We start from the raw sequence: 25,024 nt of genomic DNA on the forward strand, positions 1-25,024 counted from the left end.
CAAGACCCAAGTGGAATCCTCGCTGTCCCTACCATTAGTCACTCAACGGTAATAGTCACTCCACTGCCGAAGAATCAGTTTTCCCTCATTCAATCAAAATGACTAATAACTGATCAACTGCTTAGTTATCCCACTGCTGTTTAGGGTTTTATACAAAAAAAGTTGTTGCAACTGTTTGTGTAAGCACCACAATGCTTTACAATAGTCCGTTACATGTGCAGTGCTTTTGTGACATTTCTAAGAGACATGTTAAAAGGTCCAATATATCTGCAAGTATTTCTTAATTACCCTAACTTTTCCATCTGACTTTAATTATGTGAATAAGTGTACAGTTTCACAGAATCTATTTCCAATTTTGCAAACCTGTAGTTCCATAAACATGTTCCTCATACATATGCAACACATTCTAATTGCTAGAAATTTACTTATTTTAATACTGAAACATTGAAAACAGGCAACTCCTCACCATAAAGTATTGGCATAAACATTGTGTCATAAGTTTCTACAAATGTAGTTCCATACTGAATTTCCACTCAATAAAACAGGAGCCTCACATAATTTTCTTAATTTACATGGACAAATAGTCACCATTAAAATCAAATGTTGTAAATCCTGGAGAGGATAATTCAACTCAACCTCATGCAAGTCCATACATGTCCAGGTAACAAAAAAAGTCAGTACTCTTGACTAGAATGGAATGTACTAGTAAAATTTCCAATATTTCTAAAATTATACCATGGCTTGTACTAAGAATTTAATTAATAACTCGAAAAAGTTCTGGTCAAGTCAGTTCAAATTTCTTCCTGGGCACTAAGTTAATAAGTTGGAATTTGTCAAAATTAGTAAAGGCACTGCCTGAATGAAAAGATGACTGATCATGTACAGCTGTATGAGATGTTCCAAGTACTGGGGTTTTCACTTTAACAGTCATCTTATTTTGCCTTGGATCAGCAAGAAAGTTAAGAAGCAGAAGCAGAAATTTATTCTGTTAAAAGAAACAATTTTTTTTAAACAAAACAGCAATAGTTTAAATTTCCATAATTTAAAAGCCAGAATCATGTTACTCATATTGCATAATAACCAAGTGTTCATTAGTATATACTATGTTTACTTCATAATTTAAGGCAGGGACTCCTTAAGCCCAGTGGTATTCCCCACCCAAGGAGATAAAAAGATGATTTTGTACTCCACTCTCAAATTATGAACTCAGGATATTATATATTTTATTGATAAAGACACCAGGCATCAAATGCAAGCTTTCAAAATATTGTCAATAAAATTCAGTAGAATTAACACTTTATTTTTCTGACAACATAATCAAGTATGTTTCATTTTTGTTATATTTCAAAGCTGAACTTTTATAATGTGAACTATAGCTCATTATTTTTGACTCATATCTCCTATGAATTTCACATTTCAGTCTAAACAGCACAGCATTAATGATCAGCTTAAGGTTAGTAATACTATAATTTCTGTGAATGTTAGCCTGCAGATCTGTAATTTTAACAATAAGTTTCCAATAAATACAGGTTATAATTATTGATAGAAGTGTTTCTGCCATATTTTGCATCAGAAAATGATCATGCACATAAAGTATTTCATTTTAGTGTAGTAATCTTAGAATCCACCTGAACAAGTTTAGTATTTATTCTAGTAAATAGTCAAGACAGTGAAAATTAAATTAATTAACATTAAATTACAGTTCAATTGGGTTTTTCCATTCCTTTTTTTGCAGACAGAAAGAAAATGTTGTGCCTGTTTCAGCTAAACAAAATAAGTGACAGCCTTTCGCTGACTCATTCCTCAGGTCAATGCCTTGACCAATCAGGGTCAAGCTGCCTGGTTTAAATTTCAAAAAATACTTGGCAGTTAACTGTCAGTCATCATCAGAGGTGCATTCTCCATGGCAATGCCACTTGCCAAACAATCAGCACTCTCTTCACATACAGCATAAATTGTTGTTTTCCCCCTTATATTGGTATTCTTGCGAGTGTCCTGATGAGTGGTAGACAAAAAGCTTAGACATGTCTCTTTCTTTCAGCAATACTTAACTTTTTTTAATTAAATCGGCTCTAAACAAAAACCAATGTTCAAGAAGTAAAATGTACCTGCTCTAAATAGATGTATAGGTGGACACAGTTTACGATCGCTAGAACATCTTGCAACGACGATGGTCCACATATCAGAATGAGAACGTCATGGGGGAGAATTTTCTCCCCCATCGGGCGAGCTGGTGGGGAGCGGGCGCAGGCGGGCGTGGAGCATGCGCGCAAAAGAGCACAGAAATCTCCCTGGGGCCCGGAGCTGCCTCAGGGCGATTAAGTTCAGTTTTAAAGATGGAAAAAATAAAATAATAAAATTATTCAGACATGTCCCCTCATGTGACAGTGTCACATGAGCTGGGACATGTTTATGAATTTTCATTAAAAAATTTATTTAATTAATAAACCCTTCATGAAACCTCATCCCGCCGGCGGATGAGGTTTCTTGAAAAATGCGAAGGCCGCCTGGGCTCTTCACCTGCCCGCCAACCTTAAGGTTGGATGGGCAGACCTGACAATTGCTTTAATTCATTTATTAATGGCCTTAACAGGCCTTTGACAGCTCGGTGGGCGCGCAGCTGACTCCGGTGCGCACCCGCCGAGCGAAAGATCAGATTGACACGCGGTGACGTCAGGACGCATGCCCAACGTCTCTGTGCGTCATTTTACACATCGGCTTACGGGGCCCACCCCCACACACCAAACAGAAAATGCTGGCCATGGTGTCACTTATTCAAAAGCACCTGCTATTAATTATTTACAAAGGTGGTGGAACATGCTGCTTGCATACGTAGGTTTCACACTGATCACATCATTCCACAGGACACATTCAGAAACATTAAAGCTCAAAAATCATGTCAAAGTAACAGAACCAAACAAATATCAATTTGCTTCAAACCTAAAATGACTTAAAAGTCACTTTGACACACATCAGCAAACCTTTTTCTGTATCTTGTCTCACTCGGGTCATCCATTTCATTGCTCACATGCTCTCGCTAAATATAAAAGTTTAAGGTTCTGCACCACACACGTCAGAAATTCCTTCTTTTACTACTACATCGGGATGTCGTGTACTTCCGTGGTCCTACCCCTTGACTTCCAACAGTTCGCTTCACCACCCTCTTTAACAACTCATTCTTTTCAGCCTGGAACTTCCAAGTATAAAATTCCCTAAAACTGACCTGAGCTATCAAATAAACAGAACACAACAGAGAACTGTGTGTGACATGGCATTTTGACAAAGATAACATTTAACCTTTACCCCTCCCGTATTATGAGTGGGATATAGAGTTGGACTGTGCATTGTATATAATTACAAAGATTTTTTTTTCCTTCAGGATGACTAACTTGCATAGGCAATGCAAACTCACACCAGAATGAAAGTTCTATGGCAAAGGAGTCTAGCCAGGAATTCACTGGCACTCTGATCTCAGATGTTCTACCCACCTCCTCTCCCAGCTGCAGCTCACAGTTGACACTGCTGTTTCATTTCAGGAATGGTATTCTGACATTCCTTATAAATGGGAATTCCTGAATACACAGCTTTGGCCAGGTTTGTATTTTTCATATGCAAAAAACTGTCCAATACCAGAGAGTGCAACAAGACCAATGAGTAGGAACCTGAACAAGAACCTGGAATGAGTGAGGAAGAGTGCTCCCCTTTAAACTGGAGGGAGGGTGTGGGAAGGTTAAACATTTATTTGTGTTGGGGAGGAATTTGAGGCTATGAGATGCCTTCATGCGGGGGTGTAGTTAGATGAGGAGACTGTCTTATTGAGCACAGTGATCAAGTACGTCTTTGAAACTTGGAAGGACTCCGCAGTGAAATATGAGGGGCTCGCTGTAAAAAGAGGTGAGAATATTTTTAAGAAGGACAGAAAGTATTTTGCTGGAAGCTTTTAATAGTCCTTTTAGTTTCCTGAACATCAATAAATCCATATTTCTTCTTTTAACCAATTAAAAAAACTACCAAATAAAAAAGTTACAAAATTAACTAAAAAGTGCACCCATACTTAAATGGCAACTTACATTTGTATAGCACCTGCGAGGTCCCAATACGCTAAACATCACAGTTATGGTACAAAATTAGACACCAGCCTCTTAAGGAGATATGATGGCAGATGGTCAAACGATTGGTCAAGGAAGTAGGTTTTAAGGACCACCTTAAAGGAACAAAGGGAAGCAGACCAGGAACCACTGTAGGTCAGCAAGCATAGAGTTGATGGGTGAGAAGGACTTGGTGCGCGCAAGGGCAGGGGCAGAGTTCTGGGCCTCAAGTTTACAGCAGGTAAAATATGTGAGGCCAGAAGGAGAGTGTTGATTCAAGTCTAGAGGTAACCTAAGACATGAATGAGGGCTTCAGCAGCAGATGAGCTGATGAAAAAAATTCAACATTTATCATTGAAGCATACCTTCGAAAGCTCGCTGGAACTGCACACCGCAGTGGCCTCAGTATTTGAAATAGCGTAGATAGTTCTGAATTCAGTGTACATCCTAGTTGTAAAGTGGAGTGCCATGTACCTTTAAGAGAATGTAGTTAATCGACCAATCTACACAGCACAGGCTTTTTTGGTAACTCGAAGTCTAGAGCTGGAGGTGATTGAAGAAACACATACTGTGTTGGTGCTTTGTTCTTAGTTCCAATAAACCACCAGCCTTTGTTAAGTAAATCAGTCTCTCTCTGTGCCAGCGTTGTTTCATGCACCGGCTAGTGTGTAGCTATCAAAAGGCACAGCTCGCATTCTCAGGACGCAGCGAACCCGATAACCAAGGATTTTAATGTTTCGAGTTATGAATTAGTTTCAAACATCATGAAAGTTTCATTGCACAGCAAACTAAATGCTGTATCCTCTACATAAAATGCCTTCTCTTGTGCTGTATGCCATTCCCTGTGTGATTGCACAAGAGAGTTGTAGAGGGGACTTACAGCAGATGAAACCAATGCATCTTAACTTGAGGACATCTGCAAAATATCAGCAAGAAAATACTTTAGCTTCTGCGAGTCTTTTTATTTACACTTCCTGCTCACACGCACTTTTGTGGTCGGAACCAGTTGTTGGTTTTGATGCATATTACTGACTGAGGGAAAATGAACTCAGAAACTTCCAAGCAAATGATTGTAAATTGCATTGTAGAGCCTAGACTGCAAAAATCACATGGACTTAAAATACGATATTAACAGGAAAGCCGGTGCCAACTGATGCAAGAAAACCATAAAGCTTAACCAAATTATTAGGTTCAGTCACACGTTGGAAAAATGAGCTATGCTAAAAAGCAGAAGCATTCAACGTTCCCAATAAAATAACCAACTGACAAATGTACGTAAAACTGAGTTATATAATTAATGTCCTGACATATTCTTGCCTACAGCAATTATGTATTAAAATTAAATTTCATCACATGCATATTTTACTTCAATACATAATTCTGCATTGTAAATTTCATACAGAGGCTAATTTTTTTATATAATAAACTCGGTGTGTCCGTTTTCTCTCAGTTTCTGAGTGCCACTAATTTGAAATTCTGCACCTATGGAAGGAAATTGAAAGCAGTCTTGCCTGATCACAACCTGAAGACTCCAAATCTTTACCTCAACTATTCCCTTCCCCACATGGGCCAACAGGTTGCACAAAATTAATTTCCGTGCCCAACCCTTCCTTAATGCTGCAGGCCTTGTGGTAGTCTCCTCAGCAATGCAGGTCAGTTCACAGTCCTAGTCCTACCTCGAACAACACCAGACCACTTGCAGGAATACCAAGCCAGCAAAAAGACAACAGCAGGCCTGTTAGGAACAGAAAAATGACACTGTACTATGGAGGTAGATGGAATGCAAATCATTTAAGTGTTACTAAAACAGCAACATGATTTCTATGGGATGATTGCTTTTTTTTTTGGTGACCAAGTTTAATTAATTAAGGGACTCACAATGTGATTTTTAAGCAGAGATGATTACACTGGCATTTGAAAAGCAGCATGAATGATCACAGCTCTCTAAAAAAAACTGCAATCCATTAGACTTATCCCTTTAAATTGATGCCCATTATTAAATCTTGCAGCTAGGCCTGATTTTCTTCTCACAGTTATTTGCAATGGTTCCATCATTTAATGAGGCTCATTAAATTGCAAGTGGAGTCTGTGCATCAATTGTGAGGAAAGTGCTGGATGCCAGGGATACATAGGTGTCCTTTGCATCCAGCATTGTTAAGAGCACAAATGGTAGCAAATAGCTAATTTTCTGATTTGCATATTGTCATAAGACTGTCCCACCTTGCCAACTATTTTCAGATATTCAAATCTCTGAACCTGCACTTTCCAGCCTTGCAGCATATTTCAACTAACGTTCAAACTTACCTAAAGTAGAAAATTAAGTTTATTTGAATTTAGAGCAATTTTGATTTTTATAGAATAAGATTCTCTATTTGTTGCTAAATTACAAAAAGTTAGGATTTATCTCAACATTCTTTTCAGTGGCAGACATTTAAGCAGCTATTTCATAACGCTTAGCAAAAATTTATCCCGGTCAAAAAGAAGGACTCGATGAGAAGGATGAACCACCCATGGTTAACAAAGGTGGTCAAGGAGAGTATCCAATCAAAGACTAAGACATACACAGCAGCAAAAACGAGTGGTAGGCCAGAGGATTGGGAAATTTTTTTAGGAACCAGCAGCGGGTGACTAAAAAGCAAAAAGAGGGGGAAAATTGGCTATGAAAGTAAATTGGCAAGAAATAGAAAAACAAACAGCAAGTGCTTCTATGGGTATATAAAAAGAGAGTGGCTAAAGTGAGCGTGGGACCCTCGGAAGATGCGACTGGAGAACTGATAACAGGAAACAGGGAAATGGCAGGTAATTTAAACCAATATTTAGCATCGGCCCACACGGTGGAGGATGCCAAAAACATTCCAAATATATCAGATAAGCAAGGAGCTAATGGGAGGAAAGATCTTGTGACAGTCTCTATCACGGGGGAAAAAGTACTTGACAAACAAATGGGACTAAAGGCAGACAAGTCGCCAGGACCCGATGGCCTGCATCCAAAGGTTTTAAAGGAAGTGGCTGCAGAGATAGTGGAGACATTGGTCAAAATATTCCAGAACTCACTGGATTCCGGGAGGGTCCCAGCGAATTGGAAAACCGCTAATGTGACGCCCCTGTTCAAGAAGGGAGGGAGACAAAAAGCAGGAAACTATAGGCCAGTCAGCCTAACATCTGTCGTTGGAAAATGCTGAAGTCCATTAATAAGGAAGAAATAGCAGGACATTTAGAAAAGCTTAACACAAACAGAGTCAACATGGTTTTGTGAAAGGGAAATCATGTTTGACAAATTTGCTAGGGTTCTTTGAGGATATAACAAGCAGAGCTGATAAAGGGGAACCAGTAGATATAGTGTATTTGGATTTCCAGAAGGCATTCGATAAGCTGCCACATAAAAGGTTATTGCACAAAATAGGAGCTCACGGTATTTGGTGTAATGTATTAGCATGGATTGAAAATTGGTTAACGTACAGAAGACAGAGTCGGGATTAATGGGTCTTTTTCAGGTTGGAAAGACGTAACTAGTGGAGTGCCACAAGGATCAGTCCTACGGCCTCGATTATTTAATTCCTATATTAATGACTTGGAGGAGGGAGCAGAGTGTAATGTATCCAAATTTGATGATACAAAAATAGGTGGGAGGGTATGCTGTGATGAGGACATAACGAATCTGCAAGGGGATATAGATAGGTTGAGTGGGAAAAAACTTGGCAGATGGAGTTTAATGTAGGAAATTGTGAGGTCATGCACTTTGGTAGGGAGAATCAAAAGGCAGACTATTATTTAAATGGAGAGAGAGACTCCAAAAAAGTGCAGCACAGAGGGATCTGTGTGTTCTTGTGCATGAAACACAAAATGTTAGCATGTAGGTGCAGCAAGTAATTAAGAAGGCAAATGGAATTTTGGCCTGTATTGCTAGGGGGTTGGACTTTAAAAATAGGGAAGTCTTGTTACAATTGTACAGGGTGTTGGTGAGGCTGCACCTGGAGTACTGTGTACAGTTTTGGTCCTCGTATTTAAGAAAGGATATACTGGCATTGGAAACCGTTCAAAAGAGATTCACTAAGCTGATTCCTGGGATGAAGGGGTTGACTTATCAAGAATGGCTAAACAGGTTAGGCCTTTATTCATTGGAGCTTAGAAGAATGAGGGGTGATCTTATTGAAACGTACACGACTCTGAGGGGACTTGACAGGGTAGGTGTTGAGAAGATGTTTCCACTAGTGGAGCAATCTTGAACTAGGGGGACATAGTTACAGAATAAGGGGATATTCATTTAAAATTGAGATGCAGAGGAATTTCCTCTCTGAGGGGAGTGAATGTCTGGAATTCTCTACCCCAGAGAGTTGTGGAGGCTAGATCACTGAAAGTATTTAAAGAGGATGTAGATAGATTTTTGAAATATCGGGGAGTTGAGGACTATGAGGAGCTGGCACGTAAGAGGAGTTGAGGCCTGGGGTATATCAGCCATGATCTTATTGAATGGCGGGGCAGGCTTGGCCGCAAGGCCTACTCCTTATGTGCTTTCTTATGTTCTTATGGTTATTTATATTTTATATTAATTTTATTGCCTCTATATTCAATTACTAAATATCAATATCAGGCAACTATTATCAGCACAATATTAGTTTACAATACCAAAGTATTTCATCAAAGTTTCTTTAGGTATTTCAAAATCCTTATTTTAGATTTTATATTCTAACCGTTGTGAAAAGAATTTCATACTGATTCTGAATAAAACACTACCAGTGTTCTCGAAGGATTCAACATCATTTCTAGTAATTAGTCATCTTATTTAAGATGTGATTATTTAATTGGCACCTTTTAGGTGTAAAACTCTGGAAATGAAAACATTTAGTTCACAAACAGTAAAATAATTTGCACTGTTTTGTCAATTTTATTCTATGTGAGGTTTCACAATTCACTGTCAGGATCACAAAGAAAAGAAAGTGAACATTTTGCAGTCAACAGCTGACAGGAGGTCAACTAATTCCACGGTGTAAGCCTTGAGTGACGTAGCACACTGCCTGTATCCAGCACAGTTTGGTGGGTAATTATCTGGCATTCATAGCCTGCATGGCCGTGGAACAAAAAGTATTCTCACTTCCGTATTCCAGAGCTCTTATGGAAGAAAGCTGGTTTTCCAAACAGAGGGTCAGAAGTTCAAATCCCAGTGTTGGCTAATATTTCAACTTCTTGGGCCTCTCCAGGCAAATGTCAGTGAATGAGAACCATTGGATGGAGCATTGCAGAGTTCTGCTTCTCAGAAAAAATTTGGCATGTTTGCGGCCTGGAAAAGCAAATCCTGTGTTGCTAATTACTGAAGTGGTACTAAACATAATTGTGAAATAACATGTGGCTCAAAGTTGGGAGCTTGTACTTTTTTAAACTTCCTTCACTGATGTCAATTTCATTGTTGCTGTAACATACAACTACCAGGATGCCAGGAGAAAAACTACATAAACCATCACCCTTTTTTTGCATTCAACAATTCTTGTTCATATGCCATTTACTCCAGACATCTTTCGTGTGTGCCATGTTACAGAGTATCACTCCAAATATTCACTTCTAATATAATTTGGATGTGAAAACCTGAAATAACTCCAGACTAAAACGGAGCAGGACTCCCTCCTTCAAACAGTCTCACCCGCTTCACTTGGGTATCAGATTGCATCCAGGCACTATATTTGTATTGTAACTACAGTGTCAGTGAAAAGCAAAACAGATTTAAATCAGTGCTACAATTGTAATGCACGTGAATCATCATTAATTAAGGAAGAGGGACCATAATTCACACATTTTCCTGATATTAAATCACAGTTTCTGAATGAGGATCATACCCCCACTGCTTTGACAATCAACATCTGACCGAGCTGCAAACTTCATATTTTGGTTTTTCAAATGGTTTTGCAAACACTGTTCTAACTGGTGCTAAGTGTTTAAAGTTAAAATTAATGTTCTGAGATAATTCAAATGCTTACTCCAGGACCAGTAAACCATGTTTTCATAAAAATAAGAAATCCACTATAGATGTTTCTCAAGGTATACCTCCACTACTTTACAATTGGGTTTTTGGTACTTCTGCCTTTTGCCATCTTCCTGCTGCTCCTACTTTTCCTTAACCTCCAACATGTTTGGCATCTGTTCTTATTGGAAACATATTGTACATTTTAATTTGGATATCGGTAGTTTTTTCTTTTTCCCCTCTTGTGCACATTTGCTTCTCCAGGTTTGACCCTTTTTACCAATATGTGCTGCAAGTATTGCCTTTGTGGTTCTGCTGGCTTAATTTAAACTTACATTTTGATCTTCAAGTAATATCATTCCATCAAGCTACCGCTAATTATTGCAGTTTCTCAAGGGCAATTCCCATAAGCAAGCCAAGCCCCTACCAACTGGAAACGACACTTTTTTTTAAAGAAACCTCCCCTTGTACATTTTCACATGCTTAAAGAATTAATAATTATCCATCCTGTGGTAACCTGCATAATGCATTAAGTGTAGTTTTGGCACTATGATACTTATTTTCTGATCTGGGAGAATAATAAACTAAAACATTTTAGAAGCCACAGAAACCCACTTTTCTATTTAATTCTATTAATTTGTGGATAGATAATTTAAAAACCAACCAACTACTAGATGGTATGTATATGAGATGAAACCAAAATGAACAGCAGCACATCACAAGCAAAGTCCATAACATTTCTGAAGAAATAGAATACTTCTAGATTTGAAAAATAAAACTTTTGAGGTTGCTAGTAAGATTTTTTTTTTGTATTATCGTCAGTGGAGTCTCAATATCGTCACCTATCCCCAGGCAGAGACCTCAAAAGTAACTTTAGTTTGATTTTGTACCAGGAGCTAACAGTAGTGCCAAGACTCCATCACCAACATTCACTATACTCTCTGAAGTCAAGTTTTCAAATGAATATCAAAATGATTTACAAATCAGAAGATCACCATTGCTCATAGTGAGTCCAGAAATATTTCATGTAGCATGCCTTTGCAAAGCCCCAGCAGCAACCATTCTTCCACTCTGTTCCCAGCAGAGCAAGAATTAATATGAGCACTGTTAATGAAAAACTTTTACTTCCTAAAACCTGCCAGCAGAAATAGATAATCTGTTAACATGGATTGAAACAAATACATGGAGGATTTGCCAGTGGAAACAGTTGATCTGTTGCTTGTAGTGGTTTCATGAGATTGGGACTAAGCTTTAATCAGTCCCAGAAGTGTAACAGCAGCAATATCTCAGATTTCTTTTTTTGTTGAATGCGATTTGGATTGAATAAGCAGCAGCCAAACTACGCTACCAAATTATACAATGAACTGTGGTTAAATATTTAACATAGAATCTTAATAAATAAACCAATAGATAAGAATACTTCATTAACGTTTTGTTTACAAGCTGGAGACACACATTATACTGCAGAAACCATCTGCCCATCTGTGCTGCTTTACAAACTATGTCAACATTTCTCCATCAGCCCATTCATCAGTGAAAATAATCTGATCTTTGAGATCAAATCATCCAAAATTACATTGAGAAATTAGCAACTGCCAGCTCATGAACTAAATTTGAAAATGAATCAAGTTAAACATTTCCGTCACCCTATAAATTCTGTTAAGGAACGGCATAATGAGCAAGTCTTTGGCTTGGTGCCAGCATGTCAATCTGAGCCAGAGGTGCAGGGTTCAACCCTGATCAAGATAGTTCCAGCAAGTAGAGACTGAAGCTACAAATTTGAATTCTGGGTTGACATCCAGCAGGATACTCATGTTCGATGGCTGTAGGTACGGGATCTCACCCCCTACTGTATGGTTTGTAGGGGCCCGTAACACGTTCCCGCTATAGAGGACTAACCACCCTATCAGCTGGTATAAAGGTGGCTATGGTCACAGAAGAAATATTCCCATTGTGTCCTGTCAAATTGTTAAATCAGCCTGATTCCTTCCACCACTTCATAATATTCTCAAACGGAAGGGTGTGAAAATACAAAGAACAAGCAAAATCTTACAAAATATATATAAAAACATAATAGTTTTTTTTAAATTTTGCATTCTTGCCCCAGCAAGAAAAGCAAATTTTCTTTCACTTATGAAAGTAAACGTTTGAGTATTCTGCCACCTCTTGTAAAATTTAAACATACCTAAGAATATAAAATTAAAAGCTAATTACAAAAATGTTCATCATTACTGAAAACAATCACATAACAACAACTTGCATTATATAGCACCTTTAACATAACATCCTAAGGAGCTTCACAGGAATGTCATAAAACAAAATTTGACTCCAAGCCACAAGAGGAGATATTAAGCAGATGACCAAAAGCTTGGTCAATGAGGTATATTTTAAAGAGCATCTTAAAGGAGGAGAGAGAGAGGTGGAGAGGTTTAGGGAGGGAATTCCAAAGCTTAGGGCCTTGGCAACTGAAGGCATGGCCACCAATGGTGGAGCAATTAACAATGGGGACAGTAAAGAGGTCAAATCAAAGAGGGGGGTAGATATCTGAGGAACGTTTTGGGGCTGGAGGAAATTATAAGTAGCGAGGAGTGAAGGCACGAAGGTGATTTGATAAAAAGGATGGGAATTTTAAAGTCGAGGTGTTGCTTAACTGGGAACCAATGTAGATCAGCAAGCATGGGGTGATGGGTGAATGGGACTTCATGAGAGTTAGGACACCAGTAGCTTTGAATGACCTCAAGTTTACGGAGTAAACTTGAAGTACAGCCAAGTGTGTTGGAAGACACAAGATAGAAGATACAAGGCATGGATGAGGGTTTTAGCAGCAGATGAGCTGAGGCAGTGGCGGAATCAGCAAAGTTAGAGGCAGAAATAGGCAGACTTAGTTATGGTGCAGATATGAGAACAAGGAATAAATAATAAATGTCTTTTGGCATATTAAGCTCACAATGTTCTTGCATAACTAATAATTAAAGAAGGTGTTGTCGTCTAACCATTTATGACTTGTCATCATTGAAATGCTGCCAAGGAAGTTTGCTTAACTAATTAGTTCACTTTACATATCAATCTTGTATATTTTCTAGAGATAAAAGCAAAGAACTGCGGATGCTGGAAATCCAAAACAAAAACAAAAACAAAAATACCTGGAAAAACTCAGCAGGTCCGGCAGTATCGGCGGAGAGAAGCACAGTTGACGTTTTGAGTCCGCATGACTCTTCAACAGAACTAATTAAAAATAGAGAAGAGGTGAAATATAAGCTGGTTTTGGGGGGGGGGGGGGGTTTGGGACAAGAAGAGCGAGGTAGAGGGCCAGTGATAGGTGGAGATAACCAAAAGATGTCACAGACAAAAGGACAAAGAGATGTTGAAGGTGGTGATATTATCTAAAGGAATGTGCTGATTAAGGGTAGAAAGCAGGACAAGCAAGGTACAGGTAGCCCTAGTGGGGGTGGGGTGGGGTGAAGGAATCGAAAAAGGCTAAAAGGTAGAGATAAAACAATGGATGGAAATACATTTAAAAATAATGGAAATAGGTAGGAAAAGAAAAATCTATATAAATTATTGGAAAAAACAAAAAGGAGGGGGAGAATCGGAAAGGGGTTGGGGATGGAGGAGAGAGTTCATGATCTAAAGTTGTAGAACTCAATATTCAGTCCGGAAGGCTGTAAAGTGCCTAGTCGGAAGATGCTGATCCTCCAGTTTGCGTTGAGCTTCACTAGAACAATGCAGCAAGCCAAGGACGGACATGTGGGCATGAGAGCAGGGTGGAGTGTTGAAATGGCAAGTGACAGGGAGGTCTGGGTAATGCTTGCGGACAGACTGAAGGTGTTCTGCAAAGCGGTCACCCAGTCTGCGTTTGGTCTCTCCAATGTAGAGGAAACCGCATTGGGAGCAACGAATGCAGTAGAGATATCTCCTCCATCCCCACCCCCTTTCCGATTTTCCCCCTCCTTTTTGTTTTTTCCAATAATTTATATAGATTTTTCTTTTCCCACCTATTTCCATTATTTTTAAATGTATTTCCATCCATTGTTTTATCTCTACCTTTTAGCCTTTTTCGATTCCTTCACCCCACCCCACCCCAACTAGGTTTACCTGTACCTTGCTTGTCCTGCTTTCTACCCTTAATCAGCACATTCCTATAGATAATATCACCACCTTCAACATCTCTTTGTCCTTTTGTCTGTGACATCTTTTGGTTATCTCCACCTATCACTGGCCCTCTACCTCGCTCTTCTTGTCCCAACTCTCCCCTCCCCTTAAACCAGCTTATATTTCACCCCTTCTCTATTTTTAATTAGTTCTGTTGAAGAGTCATGCGGACTCGAAACGTCAACTTGTATATTTTCTAATTTGAACACTTTCAATTCCCTGTCAATGTAATGCACTGAAGGATAAAAAATAGAAACTTTATATAATTCCTTCAGTGATATGCCTATTCAGTGGATGGACAACACAGTACATAATTGTAGTTGCACCTAAATGCTCTAGTATACAGTATGCTGGGCTTTGAGAAATGACTTTCAAAATTCAAGATCATGCATTTAAAGGTATAATGTATTTGTGAAACATTTTACAGAGGGCATCATTACAGTTCAACACAAAAATAGGGCATTCAGCCTGTTGGGTCTATGCCAATGTTTTGCTCCAGTGGGCTTTCTGCTCTTCCTATCTTTAATATTCTTTTTCAAGGAACTTTCTAATTCTTTTTTTTTTAAAGTATTGAAAGATTGCTTCAAAAATGGTTTCTGGCAGATCATTTTACATTCTAACCATCCTCTATGTAAAGGATGTTTTCTAAGGTCCCTTTTAATTCTTTTCACGATCGTGTTAAATTTGTGTCCTTTTATTATTATCTCATTGTTTCTTTTGGCCAATCTAGTCCCCTTTACTCTATCAGATTGGCTTCAAATTTATTTAATTGTGTTCCAAAACTGTACACATTACTGCAACCGCTGACTAGACAAAGTCTTGTACAAGTTCAACAGCACCATCCTATTGTTGTATCCTATGATTCAAATTTAAATTCAAGTACATTACTGTATTCCACTTGCCTTGCCTTTTTAAAAAAAATTTCTGTTGACACTTTTAGTGGATCTGCACAACATGGTCCCTCTATTCCATTTAACATATGATTACAAGATATATTTCCTTTTTCCTTATTTCCAAAAAAGTAATACTTCACACTTCTCCATACTGAACTACATTTGCCACCTAAATGTCCAACCAGCGATGTCCTCCCACAAGCTTTCACCCAGTTATCCCTCCAATTTCATATCACCAGAAAATGTTACTATTGTTCCATTCATTCCTAAATCCAGATCATTAACGTGTGTAGTTTTTCAAAACTGGTCCAACATAAATCCCTGTAAAACAACACTTACCACATTTTTCCAGTCCAAGAAATCTCCCTTTTATTTCTGCCTTCAAGCAGCCATATTCTCCACAACTCCATATGCCATTATCTTTACCAAAGTCTCTTGTGTAATACCTTAACAGATGACTTTAAAAATTCATGAACCACATCCACTGCATATCTTTTTATCTATCCTGTTATTTCTTCTGTGAGAATAATGAAGCAGAACTTTCCCGTTAGAAATCTATCCTTAAGTGGCCTTGATTAACTAATGTTTCTCCGGTGCTTAATAATTTCATCCAGTACTAACAACTCTACAACTTACATTTATATAGCAACCTTAACTTATAAAAAAAAATCAAGATGTCTCACTGAGCCACAGGATGTCATATTAGAAAGAGTGAGCAACAGATTGGTACAGGAGGTTCATTTTGTGGAGAACTTGAAGGAGAGGGGTCAAGAAATAGTGGGTTTTAGGGAAGGAATTCCACAGCCTGGACCTAAGAGGTTAAAGCACAACAGCCAATGGTGGGCTCAAGGGGAAGGAGTGTTGGAGGGGTTTAGCTTGGTGGGGGGTGGGGGGGGGGATTGCACTTGATTAAGGGGAACAAAGTGTTCTGGAAAGGTTGTACAGAGGAAGGTGTTTCCGAAGATAGGGAGGGGTAGAGCTTGATGGGATTTAAGCTTGAGGATGGGGAATTTAACTTGGAGGCACGAAGGATCAAAAGCCAATGCTGGTCAGCAAGAACAGGAGTGATGGGTGAGCAAAACTTGGGACAAGCAGCAGAGCTTTAATTAGCTGAACTTTGTTATGGAGGGTGGGAGGCTGGTCAAGAGAGCATTGAAATACTCTGCAGGTGACAAAGACATGGAAGAGAGTTTCAACATCAGAGGGGCTGAGGCAACGGTCAAGAGCTGGGGGCGGGGTGGGTTGGCACAAAATTTCAGAGTTGGAAGTTGGCAGTTAGTGGATGGAGGAGATATGGGGCTGGAAGCTCAGCTGTGGTTCGAATTGGGTGTAAACAGTCTGATTCGGCCTGCGACAGTGGCTTGGGTTGGTAAAGAATTTGTTGCAAAGCTGAAGACGATGGTTTTTGTCATCCTAATATTTAACTAGAGGATATTGTCCCTGATCCAAGAGCGGATGTCCAACCAGCAGACTGACAGCAAAGAGGCAGTAGAGAGGACAGAGTAGTTGTGGATTGGTAACACTGGGTTTTGCCAGTGCACATGCGAAAGTGTCTTTCGATGGTGTCATCCCGTCATAGCATGCAATTAAGGAAGAGGCCAACAATTTATCCTTGAGGCACCTTAGATCTAATGGTGAGAGTGGGAAAAGAATCCATTGCTGGAGATGCTGTGGCTATGATTAGATAGATAGGAGGGAATCGAGCAAAGACGTCTCATTGAGCTGGCCAACAAAGAAAGTTGTTGGAGAATGATGGAGTGCTCTACCATATCAAAGGCTATAGAGAGCAAGGAAGACAACAAAGGAAAAGTTGCCATGGTCACAATAACAGGATGGCATTTTTGATTTTGATTGGGGCCTTATCAGTGCTAGGGCAGAGATCATAGAGTCTTATACATAGAGTTGCGGGAAAGATGGATACCAATTTGGCGGGCAACACCACATTCAAGGACTCTGAAGATCGGCAGTGGTTTTCAAAAACTGAGCATTTGGAATTAGGGTTTTTTGAGAAGGATGACTACAGCTGCTTTGAAAGGAAGGGAACAGTACCTCAGGAGATGGAACTACTTGCACTGGACCAAGTAGTAAAATTGGATTTCAGTAGTTTTGTGGAAATAGGATGAAGGGAGCAGGCGGTGGATCTCATGGACAAGATGAGCCAAATAAGTCATGAAAGGAGACAGGAAATAAATTGAATCTGTGGGATCAGGGCTAGGTCTAGCAGAGGGTGGAAGTTTGACTTCGTGGATAAACAAAAAGATGGAAAAAGCAGTCAAAGTAACTAAATGAACAGTCTCAATCATCGTGACAAAGCAATCCATGAGATTCTTGCACTTGTTGGAAGGGGTTTAAGGAATGGTTGGTAGTAGAAAAAAAACAAGGAGTTCTGTTTACTCTCTGGGAGTGAACAATCTAGACACAGTGTGGTAGTCAGTGTGGTCCAGCTAGATCTGGTGATGGATGTTAAACCAGTTGCACGCCAAGTCAGCGTCCTTTGTGCTTGAAGCAAATGGGAGCCATACCAAGGGGAACAACCAGATAGGAGAGAGTATATTTTACTGGGGACAAGGACAAAGGCAGAGATGAGGGGTTGCTTTAACAAATCAACAAATGTAGAACTATCATGGTGAACAGAAGATTGAAAGCTCAGCGGTTGGAAGTTTGAAAATGTAGTGGTAAGTGACTGGAGGGGTGGGAGTAAGAGAGTTTATTTTAGTTGTGAATGCAGAAGGAGTGGTGTTGGAAGGGAGTAGGGGGTGGTGGGTGATGTTGGAAATAAGGAACTCTCGTAGTTTACCAGCATCAGACTATTGGCCTATTATTTCCTGAATTAACTCTGTCTCCATTTTTGAGAAAGGGGCTCATATTTGTCATCCTCCAATTCTTAGATAAAATTTTTCTTTTTGCAGAATTTTGAAAAATCATAGCAAGAGCCTTTGCTATTTATTCTTCACATTCCCTTAAGATCAGTTATAAACCATCAGGACTTTGTGATATACCTATGCTAATAGAAAGACTTGCATTTATATAGCATCTGTCATGACCTCGAATCCTTTACACATTTTACAATTAAATACTTTTGAGGTGCAATCACCCTTGAAATGTAATGTTAAATGAGTAATTTAAGTAACATATTTCGTAAATTATGGCCTAAATTATTAGTCTAAACCCAGTGTCAAAGGTGTTGGTTGTCTTTCTAAGGTTCCTGTTTCTTATTCCTGAAAACCAACATTAAGTATACATTAAGTACCAATGTTGCCATACGCACACAATCTTTTTCTCGCTTATTGGTTTTACTTTAACTATTGAATTGCCTATAGGAAAGTTTTCATTACCCTTTTTGGCTGCTGATTTTCTCTTAGAAAATCCCCCTTTTTGCAATATGTATGCCCCCGCTCTGTGGAAGAAATTAAGGAGCCAGGTAACTTCGTTAAGCCGTGTTTTCTAGTGTCTCCATGAAACAAGTTACAAACAGAAAACAAAAGTGCATTATTTTCTTGATGTGAAAGCCAAAAATCTCTCATTTAAATGGAGAACCATTTAGTGACAACTGGACTTGATGGAAAGCAACTGCTCAGTACACAAGACGAAGTTAGGTGTAGCACTCACCCTGAAGTGGGCAAAGTTGCAGTGCCAGACTCTGATACTTGTACTTCCATCGCCGGAAGCACAGGGACAAGTTTTACAGCAGTTCTACTCCAGCCTTGTAAAGTTCTCGTCAGCAAAGAGCTTTTTTTTTTGTTGCCTCCCTTTGTTGAACTGTAAAAGGAAATAACAGCAAGGAATGAGACAATTTTGAGAGACGGAACGATGTAATCATCAATGAATTCAGGTATTTGCGGCGTATGGCATTACACATATAAGAAAGCTGGATTTCCCCCCGCCCCTCTCCCTCTCTCTTTTTACATACCTCAGTGAAGGGTTTTGTTAGTGTTTTGGGATCTCGCTCTCTCTTTCTCTGTCTCTGTTCTGATCCGGCCCGGCTTCTACCGAAGTCTCCAGAGCAAATGCCTCCCCTTCAGTGCGTCGCCGATCGCTCCAGCTCTGCTTTCGCAAGCAGCAACATTTTCAAGCCATGACATGTGCGAAAACTTGCCCACTCTTAATCAAACTTTCCAGGCTCTGTGTGTGTGTGTGTGTATGTGTCGGCTCGATCCCGGACACGGCAGTTTCAGCATTCCCTCCTGTCCCCACCCTCCCTGCTTCCTCAGCACTGGGTTAACACACTGTACACCACCCAAAATCAGAGCGCAGGCACCCACTCATTGGCAAAGGGGTATTTGCATATATCTACATATCACTCGTTTTGTTTTCCTGGTTTGAGTTTCTGTTTTGCTCGGGCTGCGCTTTTCAATTCCTGCCACCAGGATGCGGGAGAGATTTGCATCCCAGGATTGAAACTTCCACCTGTAATTAAAGCAGAGCCGGACCCTGCCAGAATTTCAGTGCACTGTTCAAAAAAGGGATATTCCAGGCAGCCACAAAAAACACATTTAATTCCCCCCCCCCCCCAACACCACCACCCCACGGTCTACCTCGCCAAAAAAACGACGAAATGCACGTTTTGCATTTTGATGCACACTTGATCATAAAGCCCAACATTTTAACTCGGATTTCAAACACCATTTGTTCGCGACCTTCAGTAGAATTATCTTTGCGCCCAGCAGCTTTTAAACCCTCTCCAGCAACAAGAGCTGCTCATCGTCACCGTGAAGAATTTCACTGCTGCCTTATGTGTCCCGCTTAAAAATTTTTATTGACAAACAGGGCTCGTTTAATAGACTTTCGTCCCGTTTTATTGCTAGTGTTTAACCTCAATAGTGCAACCCCACCGCCTAGGCTATAAAACGTCTACAGCAATCCTATGGTGTTGGCGATTTTATGTTTCCCCCAGTCAATTGGAAAATGCTTTCTTGAAAGTATGGATGAAAAATGATCACTTTAGCACCCAGTGCTGTAGGTTATCGCTCCGTACTTCATATAGGTGAACATGCAGCAAAGTATCAACATATCACTGCTTCTCCCGTGACTTTATCCACGGAATTGGGGAGAGCAGACTTTTCTTGTGATTTGGGGAGGGGGGGGGGGGAGGTGTCCAGGGTGTTTAAACACTCCTTGCATTTCTGTACATTTCTCTTTATCAGGCCGCTCCTTCTTTCGAAAGAATGTGCCATGAATCACTTGATACATGTTCCTCCAAAGTCAGCCAGCTCTGCAATTTGACCAGTGAAAACTGATTAGTTGGGCTGGCACTTCTAAATGTTCAGCGGGATTTTGCATTGAACAGCAGCAAGTTATTCATGCAGTAATAACATATGACCAGTGCCTGGACCTCGTGCTTTAGAATTTTTGTCCAACAAAGCTTTTTCTTTTATTTGAATTGTCGGATTAATGGAAGTCATAATGTTGCAAATTAAACTTTCTTGTAAAATTCCTATTTGAACTAATTTTGAATTCGTTTTCTTTGGTCTGGCAAGTTCATATCCAAAGACCACCACCCCCACTCCCCTCAAAAAATGCTGCCTACGTCTGTCTCACAATGCTACAATGATTCTGTTGATATGGGCATATGCACTTTCCAGGGCTTAATCTCTGCCTAGTGGTAAAGAGTGTAACTGCAGATATGACTAGGCCGCACTTACGAATGATATGTTGATACATTGCTTTACAGACATAGAAAGTGCAAAATTCGAATCGGTAAAGTCACTGGCGATGGTGCTATGGAAGTTGGAGGCACTCTGGATGGGTCACACAATGCCACCAGCTGTTGGCCACATGGCACCCAGTGCTGGGAAGGACATTTACATGGGCATCCCATACATGCAACAGACACCTGATTTGACGCTCTGTTTGCAAACTTGGATCACGCAGGTTCATTCATTGTACTTGCTTGTTACTCAGCAAAGAACATGCTTTCAGTTGCAAGAGGACCTCGGCAATAGCATGAAAGGACCAGACTTTCAATTTGCAGATAAGGTAATTTAGCATAGCAGCTGCTATTGCAAAGTCTCTAGAAGCAATGTTGGGTGATTTTGAAGGTGATGAGGTAAGTTCCTGCATCTGTCAGGAAGTGTTGCTGCATAGTCACAGGGAGGGCACAATTTTGCTATGTTACCACACAAAGGCTGCAACAAGTATGGGGGCTGCAGTTGCAGTGCCCCTGCATCTGCAGCTTGACTGAGAGATGGAGTGAGGCTGTGGAGAGGGCATGTTCTGGGTGATGCCCTTTGCCAAGTTGGAGGCAGACTCTACCATGTCCCTTCACTGTGATAAGAGGCTGTCTGGCAGGCTAGTCCATGCACAACATCTCAGTGTGCATCCTCATTAGCATTCTCCTGTATGCCACCAAATCAAAGTTCTCATTTGATTCCCCCTAGCAGAACTCATCTGTGACCTTCCGTCACACCCCCCCAATCCCCAGCTTGGCTGCAGCCCAATTGTGCCCAGTGACTCACCACATGCAGATCCCAAATCTTTATGTGCATCTAAGATACGTGCAGTGTCAGCATCTGAGCTGGTGGTTATGTGGGTCAGATCAATGGTGATAGGACTTCTTTATCAATGCTTTGCTGGTGCCTTCGCTCTTTCTTTGGGTGTGCTGTGGCTGTATTGGTGGCAGTTCTTGGGTGCCTGAGAGCAGGAAATGAGAAAAGGAAAGGTGCCTGCCATAGGTGAATAGCTAGTGGCAAGTGAAAAGAGCGGGAGCTGCGTTTGAGCCTTGCATCATTGGAATGGTGAGATGGAGCATCTAGAAGTTAGACCTGTGTCTTGAGCTCAGGGATTCCTGATGGCTGAGTGCTGGGTGTGTGGTACATTGAGCAGCATAAGAGGCTGGTTAAGCAGTGGATAGGAGGTATATTAAGAAGATACATTCACTGTCCTCGACTGCCTGCATGAAGTCATTACGCTTTACTTTGCAATACTGCCAGGTCCTCATGGCCAGACTCTGGGAATTAACCTCCCTGGTCACCTGAGAGTGGTCCTTGAGGGCCTCCTGACCCTTGTGGAAACCTGGACTCTCTCCTCCCATCCATCTCCATCACTAAGGTCCCCAGTAGTAATCTATGTATCTGTGAGTTCTCTCTCTCTGTCCTGGTGTTCCATTTTTCCATGCTTAGAACTGCAGTACTGCTATTCAACAACAGCATCAGCAACAGTTACTCAGAGTAACTTCCCTTCAGAAGAGACGGGCTGTCTTTAAGAGGAGCTGGCTGTCTGAATTATGTGCTCTTTGCAACACTGCTTGGCCCGCTGCTGAGTGCTTATGCAGCCATCAAGGTTTGAACTGACATTACAATCAGATAAATGAGGTGGCAGCGTGTGTTGTCTACTTCCATGGCAATGGGTGTGGGCAGGACATGAATTGCAACCCCAGTGCCCAAAAAATGGCTTGGACTAATTATTAGTCCCACAACTTTAATGTATTTCTAGTCAACACTTATAAACATGGAGTAAAGAAGGTGAAACATTATTAAATTAAGCATTAAAAGATGTAGGATAATAGGACCATAGCATGCAGACATACTTCAGCCTCCATTAATAAATCATTATGCTGTCCTTATGTTTTACATTATATTTACATAATAAATTTCTATATTCATATTTATAATGGAAAATGCCTATGTTAGCTAGTCATTCGGTAATGAGGCCTCGATTGAAGGGACTACAGTGTGACCAGGGAAACACTTCTGGTTTCAAATCTGCAGCATCTTGAAATTTCCATTTACACATCAACAGTATCATCTCAGTGAAGCAGGATGCTGCAATGCAAAAGTTTAGCACATAATTTTCAGTACTCAACATAACCAAAATAAATTCAAGTCACTCGAGTAGCAGGCACCTTGACAATTTAGTAAGCCCCACGGGAATTTATGTAAGGTAATTTTAATTTTCATCACTGATGACATCTAAAGCTTCGAATGCACTGTTTTCTAAGGAAAGGAACAGATGGCGTGTGAAATAAAATCATGTCCGGTCTGCACCAGTCAAACCAACCATGTTTTAATCGGGTAACTAGCCCAAAGTATTTGCTAATACTGTTTCTTCCATCCACAAAGCAGCCATTTATGACATGTTAAGCGCACCGGCTTTTTCAGGCAGACACAGGCACTGTACACAGACACAGACACTGTACACAGACACAGGCACTGTACACAGACACAGTATTTTGCGTCTCCTCAAGGTGCAGTTGCCTATTATGCTTCCGGTCTTAGGTATTTGTTTATAACTTCATGGTCAAAATCTTATGAGTAAATAGGAATCCATATATACATCTCAAACTTGCAGTGGTTGGGATCTTAGCTGTCAGACCAAGGAAGTCTTTGCTGTAGTGCTTGTGTAGTGCTTCTGCTACTTAGTACATATGTACAGACCTCAGCTGGGAACACTGATAACTCCACACTTGAAAACTCACTCTCTCTGGCTCAGCCATTACTTGTTATAAGGTGGCTGCAGCACTTCCCTTTAAACTGTCCTCTGGGCGAATCCCATTAGCACCAACATACCCATTTAAGAGGCGGGAACTATATATACCTTTTTAAGTGTAGAAGGTACCGTTGCTCTGTTTGGTTTAAATGAATAGGGTCAGTTACAATTCGGACTGAGGATTAGAATTTTGACTTTATTTCATTCGTAACTCAATTACAAGTTTATAGACATTGTAGAACTGTTATGCTGTTAGAGAGCTGAAATATAGTCCATGTTAAAACTGCATAGTTATGGGAGAAAAGAAAAGTGCAGAGGTAGAAAAGTGTCAGTTATCCGAAATGTAGGAATTGTTGTTGAAAAAGTTTAAACTTTCCAACATTTAAAACACAATGTTCAATCGTTTTTAGTTTGTTTTTACTTAATTGTCTATGGTTTGTAGCAGCTGATGAATCAGTAAGAAACCCCCATTTCCACTCTGACCTTTCTGTCTTTGTAAATTCGAGAAACAGCACTTCATCTTTCCATTGGGCTGTCCAGTCTTAACATTGAGTTTAACAACTTTAAACGTTAATCATCGCTACCATTTTCTCGAGGACTACAGGTGCTAGTAATGGGGGGTGGCTGCACCAGATACGCTGGGAATGGAGGAAGAATGAGCTGATGCTTGGGGTGGGAATCTCCTATCAGTACACAACCAGTACCTGCCTTTCCACTGCCACATACCCAGGCCAGGGGAGCCTTCTTTGTCAGATGTTTGATCTTTCCTTCCCTGTCTACTATACCGCTATAACCAATTATTTGATGGGTCCATCCTTTGGTCATAGAGAAGAGTGTGGAGGTGAGATTGCAGGTCAAATCAGTGATCATGAAGCTGAAACAAAAACCGAAAATGTTGGAAAAGCTCTGCAGGTCTGACAGCATCTGTGGAGAGAGAAACAGAGTTAACATTTCGAGTCCATATGACCCTTCTTCAGAGCTGAAGAAGGGTCATAAGGACTTGGAACGTTAACTCTGTTTCTCTCTCCACAGATGCTGTCAGACCTGCAGAGTTTTTCCAGCATTTTTTGTTTTTGTTTCGGATTTCCAGCATCCACAGTATTTTGCTTTTATCATGAAGCTGAAAGCAGGTAAGATTGTTATGTCCAAGTAAAATATTCTTGCTTTGCCAGGCCCACAAGCTGTGCAGTAAAGGCCTTACCTTAAGGATCCTTGCCTTTTTGCCCCCTTTTGAAGACATGATCAATGCCCACCACCCGCCCCCCACCCCCAACCCCCGACCCCATTCTCCCTCTATTAAAACCAGCGTTGGGCGGGTTAGGGTAAGTTTGAAATGTTTTAAATGTTAATTTCTCACCCAAAACAACCCCATCCATTCATGGGGGTTAGAATTATCCATGTTAACTTGGTTTCTCGCTCACTCTCTTTCACCCTTCATTTTAATTTGCAGCTTTAATGTTTACAGGGTATTTACAGTGCCAGGACTGAAACTGCAAAGCAGGGCATGAATACTG

The 25,024-nt window shown here is 40.3% G+C and overlaps 1 protein-coding gene across 1 annotated transcript in view; it reads right to left on the minus strand.

The window, feature by feature from the left end:
- The window catches only part of cobll1b (cordon-bleu WH2 repeat protein-like 1b), a 189,275-nt gene extending 169,837 nt beyond the window's left edge, over positions 1-19,438 (minus strand). Inside the window, exons 1-2 of the mRNA XM_078552302.1 lie at positions 18,997-19,438; positions 18,696-18,845 (exon numbers count right to left, since the gene is read on the minus strand). Of these exons, the coding sequence (XP_078408428.1) occupies positions 18,696-18,745 (50 nt within the window). The 5' untranslated portion in view covers positions 18,746-18,845; positions 18,997-19,438. The remainder of the gene's footprint in view (positions 1-18,695; positions 18,846-18,996) is intronic.
- Positions 19,439-25,024: the final 5,586 nt, after the last annotated feature.

Source organism: Cetorhinus maximus, chromosome 11 (assembly GCF_964194155.1).
Source record: "Cetorhinus maximus chromosome 11, sCetMax3.hap1.1, whole genome shotgun sequence".
NCBI lineage: Eukaryota > Metazoa > Chordata > Chondrichthyes > Lamniformes > Cetorhinidae > Cetorhinus > Cetorhinus maximus.